The sequence below is a fragment of the Dryobates pubescens genome, chromosome 22 (genome assembly GCF_014839835.1).
Source record: "Dryobates pubescens isolate bDryPub1 chromosome 22, bDryPub1.pri, whole genome shotgun sequence".
Taxonomy (NCBI): Eukaryota; Metazoa; Chordata; class Aves; order Piciformes; family Picidae; genus Dryobates; species Dryobates pubescens.
This window is the reverse complement of record NC_071633.1, coordinates 10,653,568-10,675,000: the sequence shown is the minus strand read 5'-3', so window position 1 is coordinate 10,675,000 and position 21,433 is coordinate 10,653,568. Positions and strand designations below refer to the sequence as shown.

The 21,433-nt window shown below is 39.2% G+C and overlaps 1 protein-coding gene across 6 annotated transcripts in view; it reads right to left on the bottom strand.

Moving 5' to 3' along the window:
• Positions 1-21,433, bottom strand: part of DENND5A (DENN domain containing 5A) — a 49,559-nt gene that overhangs the window by 25,728 nt on the left and 2,398 nt on the right. For 4 of the 6 annotated variants that reach the window (XM_054171518.1, XM_054171520.1, XM_054171522.1 and 1 more), the window contains exons 2-5: positions 13,007-13,078; positions 12,330-12,439; positions 11,024-11,684; positions 3,653-3,840 (exon numbers count right to left, since the gene is read on the bottom strand). In XM_054171518.1, the coding sequence (XP_054027493.1) occupies positions 3,653-3,840; positions 11,024-11,684; positions 12,330-12,439; positions 13,007-13,078 (1,031 nt within the window). The remainder of the gene's footprint in view (positions 1-3,652; positions 3,841-11,023; positions 11,685-12,329; positions 12,440-13,006; positions 13,079-21,433) is intronic. The other 2 variants (XM_054171519.1, XM_054171524.1) reach the window with 1 other exon arrangement.

Here is a 21,433-nt window from a genome sequence, read left to right as displayed (position 1 = left end):
ACAGATTCTGCAGAAAGTACCTAAAATGTGCTTGGTCAAGGAGTAAGCAAGTGTTAACCTTATCAATGAAGAGATTCTAGTCTTCACACCAAAAATTAACTCCTTGCCAATGAATAAAAAGCAAAATTTAATGCTTGCTAAGATTGCTTATAAGTATCTGGGATCAGCCAGCTTATTCTCCCAACAGTTAAATATCCCTTCTGCAGAGCTTATCCTTAAGAGCCATACACATAATTTAAACACTCTAAGCCACTAATGATGACTGCTCATCAGGCAAGATACTATCACATTTCTCAGAACTTGCCCTAGATAGAAGCATTAAAAAAAGAGAGAAGTGTGTTAGTGCACAACAATACTCTAAAGAGTACTCTAAAGAGGGGGGATATTCTACACTTTAGTACCTGGTTAATAACCGTAAGAGAGAGAACCGCCTGAAGTAGCATATTCAAGGAGATTCAGTAGATGGAGGGAGACTGAGGTCACCCTCAAGAACTGCATAAGCACTTCTGAAATGGCCATGTTTCCCAGGGAACAGAAATTACAAAGATAAGCCTTTCAAGAGGTATCAAAACAATATTTTTCTTTAAAAATGAGACCCCAATTAAATAAACCAGCAGTAACAGGCAATAAAACAAGAAGTCTCACAATGGTGCCACTCTACAGATCCGGCAGAATCAAATACTGGTGAGGACAGAGGGGTTCCCTCCCTTACAAAGCACTTTCTTCTTTTTTTTTTAATTAAATCATGGCCATACAAAATGCATTTTGATCACAAAGTCTTAGTTATTTTGTTTCTGGAGGCAGCACAGTTGAGTGAGCAGTGAATAGCTGACAGCTCTATTTGTAAACCTCTGTGGATACATTGATCATCATTTTACACATAAAACATTAAAATGATAAGATACTTAGCAACATGTGTAAGTAGAGATATAATTGAAAAAGCATGCTCAGAAGGTCTCCCCTGTGCTTCCTGTTCTCCAGGCTCAACAAATCCTGTTCCCTCAGCTACTCCTCCTAACACTTGCACTAATTTAAAAGCTTGCCTTTCCCACAAATTTTTGTCATCACAAGTAACAAGGTGGCCAGGTGAAAGTCTTACAAACCTTAGAAATGCAGATGCGAATAAATCAGTGTTCGCATATCTGATGCCAAAGCCTGGCTCCCTGAGGGCAACAGCACAACTTTCCATTGGCTCACTGGGGTCTGGACTACACCCATCAATTCCAAAGCTAGAGGACAATTACAATTCTTTAGTATGACCTCAAGTACAATAAGGGCCAAACCCCTGGACAGATCTAGCAAAACTTGCATCAAGCCCACATCCTTCCTTTCAGTTCTGTTCAAAAATAAAGAAGGAAATCATTTAGGTCCTGCCAAAAGGATGTCTAAGGAGGAACTAACATTCACTAATAATGAGTAAGCTCTCCACCCTACTGAGAAGCTAAAGAGAAAACGTGCTTTATTTAGAGAATCAGAGTAACAGAATCAGAGAATCAGTAAGGTTGGAAAAGACCTCAAGGATTATCAAGTCCAACCTATCACCCAACACCTCCTAAACTAAACCATGGCATCAAGTGCCACATCCAATCCCCTCTTGAACACCTCCAGGGATTTATAAACATTGATAAATAATTGCAAAGTATGCAAACAGATGCCTACAGCAATTTAGGTCAGTTCCCACAGCACAATCACCACAACTTGGATTCTCTGTACAGCCCAGGTATTCAAAGTATAGGTCACATACAGGTTTTCACATTCCTTCCTACATAGATTGAAACACAATTCTGAATTAAGGCTTCTGCTTAAACACAGCATTGAAAAACATGTATCACCTTTGTGCTTCAGGTCTCAGCACTGCAGATTACCACCTACTTCACTTAACACCCAGAAAACATAGATATGCAAATTTATACATACATGACTGGCTGTGCATTTTGTTTACAGTGGTCCTAAACTCTAAAGGATGCTCTTGTGCTGCTCTTGCAAGCAAACAGTGACCTTCTGCATGTATTCTACTGTCCACCTAGACAATTCTCATCTCTATAAGATACTAACAAAAATCTTCTTCTCCACCTTCATAAAAAGCCAGATCTAAAAACAGATCAAATACCTTATTTTAAACCTCCAAACAAAGCTGATAAAGCTTTTCAAAACCATTTATCTTTTAAATAACTGAATTATCTACCTGAAATTTAAGTAAGTTTATTGGAAGCAGTGTAGTGATTTTAAAATAAAGAAACTCTTTACAGAAGTAGGACAGCCTCTTAGAGCCTGTTCTAATAGTGAAAACATCCTTGGTACATGTATTATCATGCACATCCATACATGTATTTTACTTCACTAGCTATTTTCTCTGAAAAAGTGCACAACTCATGTTCATTAGGCCTGTCAGTACACCCAACATTTTGTAGAAATGTAGCAAACCAAAGCAATAGACTCTTTTCATGGCAAGAACATACATTAATCTGTTACTGATTATGGCAGTGTGGAAAAGAGAGAGGAAAGGAGAAGAGAAACAAATCGAGAGATTAAATCCTTTAGTTTTCATAGAAAAAAAAAACAACAGCACAGTTTGAAGAGAAATTTTCCTTTTAACTTGCCAGGAAAAACAAATGAAAACTATCAGCATATGGATTTGAGAAAAAGAGCAATGTTGGCATGGTGACCAGACTGGAAGTTCACAAAAATATCTTGCCTTTAATTTCACACAGCTTTTTTAAGACTTTTTGTGTGTGTGTGTGTCAAGCTATGTTGCCTGATAATAAAAGTTCAAAAACACCACCACAAAACCTTCTGCCTGCCACACTTCTGCTTTCACGGTGATGTAAATGACAATAGAGGAAAACAGACAACCAGACAAAATGCCACTAGATTAGAGAATCTTACCAGTGCCTTTAAGTAGTGGTCTTACCCATCCCCTTCCCTGTAAGGCAAGCCTGCAAGTAAGCAGACTCTAGCTGGGGACAGAGATGTGGTGCTGTGCAGCTGCTAACTCCGCAAGCACCTCCTACAGGGTTACCAGATAGAGGTGTCCAGCTTCTGGGCAACAGCCAGCAAGGCCATACTGTAACACTCAGCATTTTCTATATACAAGAGCAAATAAACTATTCAATGGCACTTGATGAGAAAAGTCAGATGACTGACGGGACTGCCTCCTGACATACTTCCCATGGGTGTTTACTGGCTCCTGAAGACGTTTCTTTTGCTACCTGAGCTAGGGCGCCACCACCCTTGGTTCCTTCTTTCTCACAACTCCGGACAGTGGGATAAAGTAAATAAAAACAACCTCTAAGCAGTCTGAAGGTAGTCCTAGCTTCGTGTATGAGCTGCAGAATCTTTACAGACTGTTTACTTCTCCTTTACACAGTGGCTGGCATTGACACACCCTCGCTGCAAGGGAGGACTTCCTGTGCACTAACCCAATAAGCACCAGTTTGCTCAGGTATATACCAGCACTTAGCTGCAGATTGAAATTTCTCTATTTCACCAGATTTCCTAAAGCATCACCAAAAATAAAGTAAGTGCCATCCCAAACCAGAGCTAGCAACAACTTCACAATGTCTGTTACAGCTATTATTAGTGCTTTGGCTCATTTCTCACTTCCCTCACAATCATGTATAGTATTTAATCAATTGAGACAAGCTCCTCTCACCTCTTGAGGAAGTTCCAGTTTAGACCTGTCATCCATCCCATTAGAGTGCAAACCCATGAGGTAAGGGACAGGAGCATCAAGAAAATGAAGAAGGGAAGCTGGAAGGATAGGAACATACACATGCTGCCACTGAAATGGAAACATTAGTGCTGTGATGGTCTCTGCCACAGTCATCAGTCTCTGATAATCTGAAAAACATCAAGAAAAGGAAAATTTCACAAACATTTTAAAGCAAATGAATTTAAAGAAATGAGAGTTTGCTTTAAAACAGAAACCACAAAACCACCATTAGCTGAGCAGCATATTAATGAAAGCCCTGACTTGTACACCCAAGCACATTTTGCTCAAACAACAAAGAGAGCTCAGCTCAAAGTAGGTCATTCTACAAGTCATATGGAAATGAGCAAACTGAGTCTTACCATCCATTAAGTCACCTTCTGCTACCTATACCAGTGTTACCAGGAACACCAGTTTGAGCATGAAAGCACTACTGTAACAGGCTAAGCAAAAGATAGGAAACGATTCCTTTTCTCTGTGCTTATGGCTTTCTGTAGAAGCCTTGGATGAAACCCAAGGCATCTGGTATTTCTCAGATCAACATTTTTTAAGAGTGTTTACATTTCTGTAAAGTATGCTGTATGCCAGCCCAACAGTGCAACTGAAATTACTGTGCAGAAAATAAAGATCAGCTTCCTTTATCCTTTGCCATGTATGACCAACATCTTGGTTTAATGTAAAAACAAGTCATCTCTTCCTAGAATTTAACAGCAGTGCCAAGTGCACCTGTGCAACATGCAGTCAAGCAGCTGTGGCTAGAGCAGTTCACACTGCAGTATATGCAGTATATTTACTCATCTTTAATGGGTTTTCATATTTATGCACCATAAAGGAGGTGACAACATCAGATAACTTAGAGCATGTGATCTAATACAACTGCTGAAACATTCAGACTGCTTTCAAGTCGCCACAATGGAAAGAATACAAAACAAGCTCACAAGACTAAGACATTTCCTACCTTCAGTCAAGCTATATATATAGTACAAACTGGAAACAGGATGCCTTTTTCATGATACTGCAACAAAATCCAATCCCAGCCAGGAAAGGGGGAAGGGAAGGGAGAAGCAGGGGAAAAAGGAGAAGGAATAATAACTTAAAAGATTCAATATCATTCGTATGTGTGCAAGGTGTGGGGTATACATGTCTTCTAGCACAGTCATAAAACTACAGTATGAATTGGAAAAAAACCTTACATACACAGGTTGAAGTGTTCAGGTTTCTGAAGCTGTTTCACACAGTTGCAGAGTGCAGATGAAAAATAGAGTTTGCAAAAATAGAGTTTGTCCTCAACAAATGCTTTAGGGGAAAATTAGCTTAACAGTGCACTTTCCAAGGTTATGGCTTAGCCACCCCCCACTCAGACTTCAGATAGCATAAGACAGGGGGACAAGAAATTCAACTCTTGGCATTCATGATTAATTTTGTGTGAAGACAAACTTGCACAGTTTGTGGTCTGCAAAGAGTCCCATAATCCTAGACTGACTCAGCGCAGGTTTTGCTAGCATCAGTCATAATGCTGCAATCTAGGCTTGTTTTCCTTTCAGATCAAGCCTTGCTTGTGATTACTGCACAGAGCTCCTTGTCACTGCCTCACAGTAGATCTACTGTGACTGAAGCAGTCTTCAATCGAAACAATTGAGAATAGCTTAAACAGTTTTAAGTTTTTGTCAAATGCTTACTTGGACTGAAAGACGTTAGGGAACAATCAACGAGTATCACCAGCAGCACTCCCCTATTCTGCCTGGACACCAGTTTCCACCTACACAAGTACTTACCGGTTTGCAGCCTTAATCACAGCCTGACTGCAAAGAAGTGATAAATTAATGATAAGCCTTGGTAAGAATAATAATCCATTCCATAGCCTATTTTGTTCATCTTTAAAAGGAACTTTAATTGTAGCTGCAGATATACAAACATTCCAGCTGATTCCTATTCAGCTTGTTTATTTGAAAGAACAAGTCTCAGAATAGAAACAGTGTTTTCCTACTACACAAAACCCCCTGTCTAACCCTGCTGGCTAATTTAAATACAACTTCTCCCTCTGTCATTAAGCTAACTTTAGCATTAGCCTTTCAAATTAATTACAAAGTAACATTAATAATTCAGGATTTCTATCCACTCAGCAGCTACTTCCTGTAACCAAGTTATCTGATGTGTCTCTCTGATCCTGGATATCCACATGGCTTAAGCCATTCCCAACTATTTGGCCTGTACAGTTGCAGCCTGCAAGTAACAGTGACTGCATTCTGCAGGCTTTATGAATGATAGGAGCTGTTAGGAAAAGGCAAGGACAAAGCTAAGAGGTAACTCAGCAACAGTCTTGCTCAGTTTTGAAACATGCTTATTCTGGTGCAAATGACAAGAGAGTATTTTGACATTATACTGTACAAGGGCATTGGTAGGGAAAAACTGACATACCACTAGTGTACTATTAGTTTGGGAAGCACTTAACTGATCATTATGCAAGAAAAAGAAAATTCACTAACTTTTATGTTAAAAGGCCACTTAAGAACACAGAAAAAGGTTGATTCAGTCTTCTAAACAGTTTCTGTAGATAAAATACATTATCCCTTACAGCACGTATAACAAGCTATTTACGCTAGTATTTATCTCCAGGGATGGGGTGCCAACTCCATCTAGATGTTATTGCTGATCTGGAAAAAGCAAGTAAATCAATGAAAAAGAGGAATTGAGAGGTCTTGGGTCTGAAAAGAGAGGACAGGATGGGAAGAAGGTGGCTGCTGTAAGAACTTGTCCATTCTCACATTCTACCAGAGAGGTCTATCAAGTTCCTACAGAAATTGTCCGACTTTGCAGGTTTCTTAAACCATTACACAATCACATTCTGGAATATTTTTTTTTTCCTTCTAATCTTCCTGTTTTATGGATGACAAAGAAATATGTTGTACTTGTCAAGTAATTTCCATTCTATGCAACTGCCATACTGCTGCTTGAAAGCAGCAAGTGCTGTGCCGTTGCTGCAGATGAATTTAGGTATCTTCAGAAAATATATTGTAAACCAGAAAGATGAGCTACTTGCCAAGATTAAGTTTCTCTCTAATCTGAAGGGGAACAGAAGGGGAAAAAAATGTATATACAGTCCCTATGGGACAGGCAGCATGCAACGTAGTTGAGCCACCAGAACAAAGCCTTGCCTGGAGAATTTGCTTTAGGTGTGTTAGTTCATAGCAGAAAGCGTGGCATAAACAAAAGTATTTTTCAACAAATTCTTCTAAACACAGGTATTCAGTTATGTCAGACTCATTAGACACAATGAAAAACACATTTCCTTAACTGGCCCTTTTATTTAAACCCTGTAACTGCAGTAAGATCAAACTGTGGTTAGAAGCAGCACAAAGTACTTTCTATTCGTGTTCCCTTCTGTCTGACAGGCTGATTCAAGATGCCTGCACCGAGCAGTACATTTCTTAAATCACTGGAGACATAAGAAGAAAATGTCCTATGTAAGAAATTTGAGTTGGGCAAAACAGGACTAATACTGCAAAGAAATAAAATGAATACTTTTAATCTCCAGAATGAACATCAAGTGAAACAAAGATGGGAAGAAGTGATTCAAAAGCAAAGCAGAAACAGAGCCTTCATTTGTATTTAAAAACAGCAGACAGCAAATATCCAGACAATAAAAACTGTTCAAGATCACAGTCTGTGGCAGTGGTGCATTACAGTTCTCCTTTTATTGTTTTTAGCCATTCAGAAAATTGCCTCCAAGAAGATTTCACAGCTGTCTTAATTCAGTGCATACTTCTCAAATGAGCTCTAGGTGCTCTAGAGAGATAAGGAATAAGTCTATTTCACAGATAAAAGAGCAACATAAATTGTGGGAATGCAAAGCAGCTCCCACAGAATAATCTGGTGAGGGCATTGCTGAAGGCCTCCTCCAGCACTACTGTCTGTTTGCCAGAGTTCCTTGGCACAGATTCAGCACTAGGAGCAGCTTCAGAGACACCTGCACTACTCTAACACTTCCAAATGGGAGACAACTCTCTCAAGAGTACAATCGAATGTATTGATTCCCTACATTTGGTTTACATTGCTCCAAAACATACAGGCTGTGCCAATATCATGGGACAACATAAGAATTTCAAGAAGCACAGTCAGGAATGTGTTAAAGCAAAACACATTCACTGCCAAGTGAAGTTACTCCTATTCCAAGGACTGACTGCAACTTAAGATGCTAAATAATTCAAACAGGATTGCCTTGGGCAGCAAAGTCCTCCAAGAGTTTTGGGTTGTCTGGTAGGGGTTCTTCATGGGGTGTTTTGGGGTTTGTTGTTGTTGCTGCTGCTGGGGCTTTGTGTTTTAAAACAAGTAAATCTTACAAGTAAACCCCTTGATCCTAACAGGGACTGTTCAACACATAAATCAATCCAGTGAGTACCGCAATCTCATCTGACCTAATCAAATGAGAAATTATTCCAACCACTTCACCTGTCACAGGTTTGAGCACCAAGAGATTTAACAAACACAAAGGGCACTAAAAAAAAAAATAAATTAAGATTTACATTTTGAGGAACAACCTAGACCTCACACTGCTACATGTGCAATGATGTGAGCAAGCCCTCACAAAATTGCAGATTTCACTTAGAACTGAATGCACCATCACTTGTATCTCCATTCAACATTCCCTGTTTTATACAAAGCAAAATGTCAAGCATACAGAAGAAAGAGCAGAATGTGTTAGGAGCATATTCCTTTTTTTTAACAAAACAAACAAACAAACAAAAAACCCAAACGCCAACAAATAAACAAAAGTAACAAAACCTCCACAAAAAACTTGATACACCAAAACAAACCAAAAGAAGAAAACTGGTAAGTAAAGGTATGGATGATCAGAACCTCCTCCAGAAGTTCCATTTTCCTACTGACATCAACCTTTTCAGCAAAGCTACTGCTTCACTAAAATGATTTTCTAATACGCTGTCATTTAGCAGAAAACAGAATACCATGGTTAGAAAAGTCAGAAATTACAGGAAGAAGAAGGTTATTTCCTAGAACTTAAAAATACTTCACACTCCCATTTCAAGTAATATGAAAACAAAGTACATGTGTATCATCAGGACAGAAAACGTGGCTGCTGGCAATGCCAGCAGTATGCAATAGTTTCTGTTATAAACACACCAGGAGCTCTGAAAGTATTCTGTGTAAGCATTAGCAAACTGCACCAAAGGGCTTTTTAAGAAAAAATGGCAGGGAGGAAAAAAAAAAAACAACCAAGCAAGTTTCAGAGACTGGATCCTTCAGAAAGTAGTTAAGAGAACCAACAATTCAAAAAACATGGCTACTATTGCTGAGAAGGTCCTGTCACAGCTAGTTCACTGAGGACAAAAATTCAGCAGATGACTAAGATTTTTTTTCTACTGAAAGAAGATTTTTCAGCCAGAAACTCGATAGAGGCAAGAACTCAATAGAGGCAAGACATGTGCATAAGGTGCATCACAGCCTAACTCAGACAAAGCTTGGGGTGAAGCAGAGGAACAATGGACAGAAACTGTTGTGAAGTGTCAGGCCAAAAGCCTCCAGCTGCATGGATCCCTTCAAGTTCTGTATCTCTCATGTCCGCATGAGAACAAGAAACTCAAGAGCTATTTCAAGCCACTGATCAGACATTTGGAAAGTGTCCAAGAAAAGAAATTGAACCTATAAATACAACTTTGAAAGAGAACTCAGAATACAGAAGACTAGTCCAGAAGTGAGGTAAGTTCCAGCCCAGGAGCAAAGACTGCTTTTAAAGCCATGGCCTGAAGACAGATCAAAGAACACTGCTCCTATACGATGATGCAGGCCTTGCTTTCCCTGAGGTGTTTCCAACCAACCAGGCAAACATACTTCTGCCACAGGAGGCATCCAGCACTACTGCGTGCCAACTGGACTGCATTCTGTTTCAGGTGGAGCAGCTGGTTTTAAACCTTCCTCTGGTGGGACACAGATGTCCCCCTAAACAAACTCTTCCTAACTCTCAAACATAAATGCCTAATCCATTTCTGGAGAAGGCACAAAAGAAGTCTGGTTGCTAGACAAGTATTTCTAGATTTTCTATGAATAATTAGCAAAACAACTTGTTTTTTAAATCCAAGAGAGTAACCACTATTGAGTAAGTAAGGGTTTTTTGGCTGCATTTGAATTGCTCTATAATTTTTCTCTGGAAGTTGAGAGCATTTATACAATGCAACAACTGTGACTCTCCACCCCGCTGCCATTATACACTTTTCATCACCTTAACTGCACCAAGCTGATCTTTGGCTTTAGCCTACAAACAAATCTCAACACATAAACATCTACATTTCATTTCCATATAAGAATACTGCTAATAACCGTAGGTTCTGTTTTATAAATAGTTACCATTTGTATTCTATATATATTTCAGTGGTGGTTCCATGGAAATAAAGATCAAAACCACACTTCAGTAACACCAGGGACTATCTTGGATTTGTCTTGGGGTTTTCTAGGCTTCTTTACAATTAGTATAAAACAATGTTCAAAATGCAGTCTAGCTGCTTTAAACAACACCATTATGGGTAGGTGAGCCTGAATTAATGTTAACCAGTCGGTGGGGGGGCACAGTGGAATCTTTTGGCGTAAGTCCACAAACACTGCGTTAGAGCAACAGGATGCAGAGTAAGAAGCATTCTTATTCACAAATTACAACACACATTACCACATAACTTATTAATTGATAAACAGATGCTATGTCAGCTTGGTTGCTCCCTATCCTCTTCAAGGTAAGCTTTATCTATACTGCTTCAGCAGTAATTGTTTCAAGGCTGTAACAGAGATTTGGGATTTAAATTCAGTCAAATAAAACTCTTCTCAGGTCATTTTATTTCAAAGTAAACACTGAAATGTGACTTTGATACTCAAAGAGAAAATTCTATTTGCATCATTAATTCTTCCTCAGAACCATATATAATTTACTATGCATTTTCTCAAAATGTATGGATAACTGGGCAAAGATAAGAGCAGCTGGAAAGGAATATAGAAGAAGGCATACTACTCTATTCAACTGCACAGTATTTCCACAGACAGTAAGGGAACAGTCAGTCTGTGATTACAGGAAATTATATAAATGCCCAAAGTTGTAAGTTTAGGTGTCTAAAAAGAGGAACTAATGCAATGCTTTCTTTGCAAATCCAGTCCTTTTCTTTATATTAAAATGTGCACATGAATCAGTCTGACTGCATTAGCATGCTAATGCCACTTCAACACAGCTATCTGTTTGAGGTGTTTTTAAATTCAAGAAACAAAAAGACTTTGTGCCAGTACAACAAGATAAGAAAGCAACAAATGAGTACTCACGCTGCGAATAAAGCAGTATCTGAAATTCCAGCAGGGCACAGGTAAAGAGCTGAACCACGTTTTCTACTCCAAGCAATTCAAAAACTTCTTTAACTGGAAAATCAAATAATGGTAGTTCACTGGTGCTTGGCCTTTGGCAGATAATTGGTCCATAAACACCCGAAAATTTCAATGACCTTCCTGCTGGAGGAAGAGGAACTTCATAAAGAATATTGTAGATGTAGCTTTCTAAAGGTAGAGGTGGTGGCTGAGGTGAAGTCACTGCTTGGTGAAGTTGTTCTAGTACTTTCTTACAAGCCTTCATAAAAGACATTGGAGTAATCAGACAAATGCACTTTGAGACATAGAGTGTGTCTCTGCTGATGTCATAGGAGTTAAAACGCTGTAGCTTTGAAACAGAAGTGCCATTGCAGTCTCCTGTGCTGCTGCAGCTATCTTTGTCATTTGTGGGTGGAGTATGAAGAATGTCATATTCAGCATTGTGCATATGATACAATGTCTGCATTGCACTGCAGATCTGTTTGCTAGTAACTTCCTCAAAAAACGTAAGAGAAAATCCAAATGTCCGTGAGCCATCTTCACGAGTAATAATAAAAGAGTGGAACTGAGGTTCTCTAGAATCTGCTTGTGTCTTGAAAGCAAGCCCTTTAGGCATACATAGCTATAAAAAGAAGGGGAGATATCCATTAGAACACACGTTTTTCTCTTCCTGCCTCCAGAAGCATTGGTGAAAATAGGACTTAGAATCCACTGTCATCAGATTTCACTTTAAATTCTAGTAAGTCTTACATCTCTCAACAATATAGCAATGTGCGTCTAAATCAGAAAAACTAAAAGGTTGCAAGCAGTTTTTATTGAAATTCACAACCATTTTGTTGTCAATCTCAATGGGACTTAAATAACAGAATTCAAATGCAGATAAAGGAAAGTATTTTGGTCATGAAGCCTGGAAACCTGACTGAGAAAAGGACTGTATTTTATACGAATTAAGAAACCACACTGCGTTACATTAATCGGAAAAATCTTACGCAAAGATTAATTAATTGCAGACTCATTTTTTTCCTCTACCAATTCTCTACAACGTAAAAGAAAAAAGAAGTTGTTAAGAGATCAAAAAAAACTCTCCTAGGAACTTATCACTTAAGTTTTAAGTTAATTTCCTTTTAAAAATATCCCAATTAAATGAAAAGGCCTCTTGAGCCTGCACAACTTAGAGAGATTAATAGTACATTTTTTTCAAAGGGATGTCTTCCATTGTTAAGGTAGACTTTTGTCTTAAAACCAAAAGCCTTCAATTGATACTGACCATTCCCACTGCATCCTGGTCAAAGGGGTTCCATTCAACATTCTCAGGATAGCGAGCAAGAACTTTGGATTTAAATGTGCGTCTTAACGGAGTCTGTTCAAAGTTTTCCCCTGCAGATGAAAGAAAAACACAGAAGTAAATATTTAATTCACTTTTCAAGCTCTAACGTGGCCAAAAAGTAGGACATCAGCAGGTAGATGTGAGGATAAGTGAATTAAGCACACACTCCTTTTAAGAGAAACAGAAAATGCAAGACAGTTAGTTAGCATAAATCAGACAGCAGATATTAGCAAGAATTAGCACTGTAACATCTCCACGTCATTGAGTATCTGTGCTTTTCTTCATGTGCATCTTGAGATTATGATCATGACAGCAATTCTCTAAACTGTTCTTCAGATTATTTCAGATTCTTGTTAAAGCACAACTAATGATTCAGTTTCTGTGGAATTCTGACACTGAAGAAAAGCACAGATAGACAAGATGCTAGGACAATGCAAATTTAAGATAGAGATACAAGAGGCATCACTTAATTTCTTCTTTAAGACTTAGGAAAAAAGGGTATCCATAAGAAGTTAGCTGTGAAGAGAATCTATCTTAAAAGATTGAGAATCACACGAAGACAGAGTACCAGGTGAACAAAAAATGATGTGCTTTTTTCCCCACGCTTTTTCCTTTACCTTCTGTTGCACTTGAAATGAAACGGCTGGCACCATCTCGGGTTTTAGAGGCCTGTATATACTGGCATAAAGCTATATAACAAATAAAAACAACACTGCATTACACACTTCATACTGTCGACTGTAATTAAGTAGCTAACACATACCATTAAAACTACAACTATTCTCTACAGAATTAACATGCATAATAGATAGTCTACTCCCCTAAGACATTTTTTACACAACTTCATACATTTTTTTCATTGTAGGTACACAGTTCTTGAAGGAGATGATCAGGATGTAACAGAAGTTCATCATTCCTCTATGAACAACCAGAATACTGGAATACTGATGAAGCAATGGGAGTTAATTGTAATGAAATATTTACATGTTAAACAACAACATGCTCCCAAAGAGAAGACGATGAAACTGACCACAAGGACGAGACCATCACAAGGCCTTTAGAATTACATGAATTTAAGTGGCTTGGTTCAGCTTTTCACAGATGATATCCACACACTAGACTGGCTGATACAATCTTGTTTACAAGCTCTAAAATTTCCTCTAGAGCAATGACTATTCATTGTGATAAAACAGAACTCTGCAATAAATCTTCACAATGTATGTAGTTGCTTAAAAGAACCCAAACACTCTGGACAATGGCATATCTTAAAATAAACTTCACTGTCTTACTAGAATGCAATTAGCTAAATAAGCATGCAGCTGTTGACAGCTGCACTAACAAACAGGCCCAATTGCATGAAATCATATACTTCAAATAAATCAAACTATTTCAGCAACACCTGCAAAACAAAAAACACACTTCAACTTTTCACTTGTTTTCTTACATGCAGCAATTACATGGCAATACAAATTGATTTCAGAATTGGTTGGGTTTGTTCTGCACTTTTAGAGTAATATTTGAAGTTCTATTCCTAAGCCAAATTAGAATCTTTATTTCATACATTTACTTCCACAGCATAGCCACACAGACAGATAGTCATAAAGCTGCCTATAGACAATAATGAACCTAACAAAAATGTTACACCAAAAGAAACTTTGTTGCTATGGAATACTTAGGAAGTCCTTAAACAGTTGAGAAGTCGAGTAGCTCTGGATTTTGTTTGAACCAAGTCTTAAACACTCTCTCAAACTGGAAATTTATCCTGGATCAGGACCTAGGACAGGTCTCCCAATACCACAGACATTCACATCTCTTGCTAATCCTCTGATTTTTATCACTTCCAGGTTTTAGAAAGTGACTGAAAGTGAAAAATTATGCAAGACTAGGACCTGTACAGGATCTCCTCCCTGCATGCTAGCTAGAAGAAAGCCTCTGAGCATCTATTTCAAGAGGTAGAGATTAGCTCTAATTTTCCCTCTATGACAATGACAAGCAGGTCAGAAGAAGCTACCCTAGATATAGGGGAGGGGGGAATCTGATAAAAGACCTATATGGTCATGCAACACTGATTTTAAAGAACTCTTAATACCACCACCTTCATTCATCTACTGAGTCCATTGATCTGTTCATAATAATTACAAAACAAAGACATCCAGAAAGCTAGACTGATTAAGCAGTTTGTGGCTTTTGCACTGCCAAGCAGCTTCTTTCTTTAAATTCTTGTGATATAGTCTGTTACTCCATTCCTTCAGTCTTGGTGTACACTTATTGCATACATGGCATCACCAAATAAAAATCCTTACATAGCATACATTAACTTTGTATTTTCCACATAAGGACACTCTTACAGGAGTCTTTTAGCATACAGAGACTGTATATGCAATTTCTGTTGGCACTAAAATGAATGTCTTCCTGAAATAAATATAAAACAGCTTCAACATGAAACAGTCATATTGCTGTAATTAAACAAATTAGTAAGAAAAATGTGAGTCCGTACCAGCAACGGAATGTAGGAGCCATACACTTAGCACAGCTTTCCTTGTAGTACGCAGCATGCTGAGCTTAGGGTTCAGAAGACCCTATAATCATATCCTTTACCTTTACACTCTCTACATCCCAGTTCAAAGAACCTTACAATGGTGGCAATCATCCCAACCCCTCAAGCAGAGCTGCACATATTTCTCATTACAGAGGACTTCCCTTCCCCAGCAAACATCTTCCTTTCATATTAAATAAATAAATAAAAATCTCCTTCCCTTTGATCCTGAAACACATAAACTCTGTTCTACACTTCTATCCCCACTTCCCCTGCTGGTAAGAGCACTTGACATAGTGCAAGATGAAGTGGTGGTTTGATCAGTTAATTCGTTGCTGGGATCGGGAACTGAATAGTGGATCAGGTTATCCATTTGAGAAAAACTCCAGGATCACTTTGATTTTACTGCAACACACTCCTGTTTAAGCAACCGGAATACAAAGTTTCCTCTAATGAACCAGGAGTTTCTATCACAGTCTCTAGCAGCTGTCATTCCATTGCATTTGTAGCAGATTTTCACATCTGGGACCTCCTCTAAAAACTTCTTTATGCAAGTTACCGTTCCACTTTCTCCGACAAAAGAGCTCAAAAGGCAAAGCAAGTCCACTGTTTGCATTTCAAAGATAACAGTGCAAGTATCTATTATGGACACACTTCTCTCTACCTAGGTATCCATCTTAAGTGCAACTGAAATATATGTTGGTTTGAGTGCCATCCTTCATCTATAGAAGTTGAAGGACTTCAGATGTAGTAAGGAGAAGAAGAAGAAAATAACCAGTGGTAAAAGGCTCAGTTTTGGTGTTGGTTGTTTGTTGTTGGGTTTTTTTTCAGCCTGTTTGGCATCTAAGAAGCCCAAACTTGCTCCTAACAATCCCTTATCCCAGCCCCATGAGAACATGCTCCTTCCAGCATACTATGCATTTCAACAATCAGTGGACAATACAATTCTTCCTATTGCAGCCCCTAAAAAAGGGGAAGACAAAGAGATAAATTAATTCCAATCTGTCAGCTGCAAAAGATGATGCTCTTTCCCCATTCTCTTTTGCTTTCCAGAACTGAAGATGTAAAAACTAGATACAAATAATCTCTTCATCATCTATTGCTTCAACAGCATACATTCTTCCACACCCTCTATGGCAAACAAGAATTCAGGAGTTAATAAGCATCCATTCATCATTTACGTTTCAGTATTCATCTAGCTGGTAACAAAACATAGTGCCACACACACTCTGGAACAGTTTCAAATGCTGCAACAATGAATGTAAAGCACCACAGACCAACAGCCGAGGACATCTGCATGCTGTGATTGTAAGGTCAGGAAACCAAACGCTTTTGTTTTCATTTTTCTGGTGCAGTTTTTCAAGGAAGGGAGGAAGAGGTGGGACAGAACTGGCAGAAGAAACCATCAAGAATCTAAGACAGCTTTGTAAAAAAAAAAACAAGAATACCCCCCAAAAAAAGTCCTGAGCTGGCACATTTTAAAGTCTCCTAAAACTTTGTTTCCTTTTTTACTGCTTTGCACGTAACACAGGAAAGCAGATGGACCATCTGGTAAAACATTTCAAGGATACATTCTTAAAAAAACAGAATTGTTTTAGTAAACAACTTTTCTGCTTCAGCCACAGCAAAAACAACTTGCAGAAAGATATTTAGGTCTGCTTCCAATTAAGTAACAGGAGCAGCACTCAAAATTAAAATGACAGGCATGTTCTCAGCCATGGAGGTTGGAGGGCTGGTGGCATTTCCATCACACAGTACATCTGAAATATGTGCAACAGAAGACACTAAGAAAGGAAAAGGGTGGCTTATCTTCAGACTAGAATATAATTCTTCTATGTGTACCAGAAATATAAAACAGAAGTGGAGACAAGCATATTTTAAGTATATTTAATATAGAAATCAGCTGTTCTCCTTATGCCCATCTAAGATTGACAGACTGAGTGAGACTGCTTCAGGAGAGCCTGAGAAAACAAAAGCAGAGACCATCTTGGCCAGCCTCCTGAACCACTGTGGATCTCTTTTTACAGTGACATGTCCCATCCAGTTAAACTTCCCTAAGTTTTGTGTTCCCACTGTCCTCCAGCTTTGAGGACTGATGGAAACACATCTGTGTATTAGCACAAGTACCAAATGTTACCAAAGCATATGTTCAGTCCTTTAACCAAGTATTTCTATTCTTCTGAAATAGTTGCTTGATTGTTTGGGGGGGTGGGGGGGGACAGGACTGGGATGATGATGCTGTTTGCCTTTTTTAAATAGAATTGATTTCTAAAACCAAATATTAAACAGCTGTGCTGACACTTTGATCAGCTGCTATGATACAACAAACTCTGAAGTTTATCTTAGTTGTGACTATATGCTTACTTATCTCACCAACCACTTCTCTTGAGCTTTCTTCCTTTTACATGTACCATATCAAGCTTACCTTTCTTCATAAGACATGATTCATGTTTAGTTAAAAAAAAAGATTTTCAATATGAAAACCTGATTAGAACAGGAAGAACAAAGTCTAGTGCTTGTATTCCATCCTGAAAGTAAAAGTGACAGGTCCAAGGTAACAACTTGTAAGTGCCTCTTATCCCTTTGTTTAAATTCATAAACATAGATGATGGGTCACAGTACCACAGAACCAAGATTCTGAGTTAAATTCTTTCCCTGGTCAAGTTTAAGGAAAACAAAACATTATTTACGTATACTTTTATCTGTGGAAGACTTCATATGAAGGAAAGCTTAAAAAAAAGGCACAAATAAAAATACCAAATATACCCTAGATACATATCACACAAGCACTTGCCAGAGCACACTTTTGTCGCTTTCTAACAGATTCAGGGCTGCTCATAGAATGAATCAGCAAAAGAATCCTCAATTCATCTCATTCAGCGGATAAATCCAGATTCCTTCCCCTTCCAAACTGAGACTGAGCCCTGTTCATAAGGCCTCTCAAGGCTGCTAACGCATGTAAGGGCAGCCCTTAGCAGTCAGGTCAGTGTTCTGTGTATTATTCACATGGATTTCAGCCTGAAGAACTTGCAGACGATAGCCCCCAAAGGAGATGTACTTCAGGGTGCACATGCCAGTTTAATCAATGGCTGCACATTACCAGCCTCCTTCCTATTGCAAGGCCTGGTGCTCCCCAGAATCTGCTTGAAGCAGCAATGCACAGATCAGTACACTGCAGCAACCTCGAGAACTCTGACCACATATTCCTGCAACAGACAATTATAGACACCACCAGCAACAACTACAATTGCAAAAAGAACTTTTCCAAAGTCACCTTAATTCATGCAGAAAGAAAATCTGTTTCTTTAAACCCCATCTTTTTTACCTCACCCAAACACTGAAATGTTGCTATGACTGGCTTGGTTATCTGTCTACAGATCACTTATGAAATGTGAATGAAATCTCTCTCAAGATACTTCAGTATCAATACATAAATACCAGGTGCACACATTGTACCTGATCTTGGCTGATCTTACAGCCAATGAAAAAAAAACAACAAAACAAATTAACCAACAGCAATACTCTCCAATTCTATAGCAAAGTTTGAAACTAAATGTCTGCTGTCCATTAAACCATAAGCCATGAAGCGTTTTCCTAGAAAGACCAAGAAACAAGTCTTAAGCAGAAGTACTCCAAGTGAACTTTTCAACATTCATCAGTTTGTGCAGGAATGCTTGATAACTTCTCCTCTGTGCAATAACATTTTAAGCCTCCCAGGGTCTATGTTCCAGTTCGCTGCAAACTTGACTACAAACCACAAATCTGAAAGGGCTGTCAAGAAATTCAGAGAGAATAATTACTGCACAAACACACATCAGTAAGCAATTGCTTCTGACATGGTCACTTCATGTGCATTATTTCTGTTACACGAGCTTGCAGGTTAGAGGGAATTCAAAAGGTAAGTATGAGAAGTCACTACCGAGACCACTCAGGCAGTCAAAAGAATGATAAAAACAGTTGTAGCGGTTTGCAACTACAGAATCAATCACTTGAAGAAGTTGGGGGGGGAGGGGAGGGAGTGCTTTATTATTTGCAAATGTAATTAAGATGTTCTTGCAGAGCAGTTTCTCTCTTGGGGAAAAATAAAACAAAACAAAACACACCAAAAAACCCCAAACCAACCAACAACCACAAGAAAAACCCCACCAAAAAAACCACAACACAAAATGTTCCAGAGGAACAAAAAGCCAAATCAACCCATCTTTGCATGCTTGCTTTAGTAAGGTTTAATTCCTACAGCTTTTACGAAGTCTTCAAAAGTCACACCTGTAAACTTTAATTCTTTAAACACTGTTTGAGCATCCTTAGTCTATACTCAAATCAAGAACCTGCAACCTTTCTCCTTCCCTGCACCCTACCTAAGAGCCTTCAAATAAGCCAAATTTGTAACTGAATACTGAAGCATAGAAGAATGAAGAGGTTGGGGGGTTGAGGGGCTGATACTATAAAGCACATAGCTCACTTAATTTTAAAATACAAATATGATAATCACGAGACAGAAACATCACCTAATAAACCGTAGTTCAGCAAAGCACAGCTGCTTCCCCCTTACATCAGCTCTCCCACTCTTTATTCTACATATCAGCTACCCTAGCACGTCTGCCTCAGTTCCCAAAGAGACAAAAGATCTTTTTGGCACTCAAACATGGCAAACAGCTCCAGCTTCTTAGGAAAAGATAGAGGGGGTAGGGAGGAGTGGAGTAAACTATTATCCAGATTAAAACATTTCACATGTGCCAGTGTAAATCCAGCCAAAAGTTGTTGCTATCTACTTCCCATCCAGAGTGACCTATGTGAAAACAGTGTGTGATTTCAGCCATGTTGCTACTGGAGAGGCCCCCCACGAAGTTAACACCTTGGTTAGCAGTCTCAGAGAAAAGGGGGGGGGGGATGTCTCAAGGTTGTACCTTTCCAAATCCACATCCATGGGAAGAGGCACGCCAGTAAGAGAACTGTGGGAAGCTTTCACCAATACAATCTATATTATGGACAAAGAAAGGGAGAAGGGGGCGGGGAGAGAGGGGAATAAATCACCAAAACCCCAAAATCACAAAACGCTTCAGCCTTTGGAAAAATCAAGCAATGGCTCCCACCAATGCAATTCACATCTGCAGCAACTGCAGAGAAACTTACTCACAGTTTACACAAGGAATAAACAGTATCACAGCAGAGCTTCACTGCAAGAATCACATTCAGTTCCAATTCCAAATGCCATGTCTTAATTCCAATATAAAAATGCCCAAACAAGGAAAATACAAAACAGGTCAAATGTCAGTCAGAAAACACAGTCTTTAGAGAAAAAGAATGCAGAATGAGATCTCCAGCAGTTCCACAGAATTCAAGCATTTCCACCATCATTCAGGTGATACCTAAGTAGCTCTAACTGGATAAGAGGGGCTCCAGTTGAAAGATGAGATGAGGCACAAAGAGAATAGAGACAAACTCTTTTCAGTAGTGCCAAATGACAGGACCAGAGGCAAGGGGCACAAATAGAAACACTGGAGGTTCCCTCTGAACAGCAGGAAACACTTTCACTGTGAGGATAACTGAGCACTGGCACAGTCTGCCCAGATAGGCTGTGGAGTCTCCATCCTTGGGGATAGTAAAATGTCATCTGGACACAGTCCCGGGTAACTGGCCCTAGGGAGTCCTCCCTCAGCAGAGAGGTTGGACCAGATGACCTCCAGAGGTCATTTCCAACCTCAATCATTCTGTGATTTCCTCTATAAAGGAAACGTGTTTGTAACAGACTTTTGCAGCGTACTTATGATTTCTGTTATTGTTTCTGGCACATCAGCACCATCTGGAAATGTGCCTCAGCTGCTTTCTTGTCCAGCTCAGCAACTGACAGTAGATGAAGCTTGAGCTTTGTCTGTTTGTTTTGTTTTACTATCACCTAGTAATTTTTTCCTTTATTCTATCACAGGTCACCCAGTGAGAACAAATCAAAATGAGAAAGGATGCCCAGACAACCAGATCACCTGACTTTGGGGATGAGAGCGCCCTGGCAATAGAGAACATGTTCCCTTTAATCCATGCTAACTACATTATATTAAAAGAAAACAAACATATATACATAGACTGTGCATTTTCCATCAGTCAGATGACTTTTTCAGGAAAAAAACTGTTACAGCTGTGCTATTCAGTAATCTTCCAGCATACAAAGGAAAAAGGCTATCAGAGGCGTTTCTGCAAGCAAAGTAACAGATTGAGCATCAATTCATGATCTTATGCTTCATTTAGAAAACGCTGCATCATCGATATTGAGGTTGAATACCTGAATTACACAGTTTCATTAGCCTGGTCAGAACAAAGTCTGCCGGCAGCATCCCTGGAGGCCCTGGCAGCGACTGCCAGTCCCCTGCGGCGGTGGGGTAGCGATGACATCATGCCAGGCTGAGCTCCGGCAGCCCTGATGCAGGGAAGTCCTAGAGAGACCCGCTGTGCCCGGCTTCACTGCACTCCCTACCCCTGCACCCACCAGCTGAAGTGCCAGCACCTCTCTTCC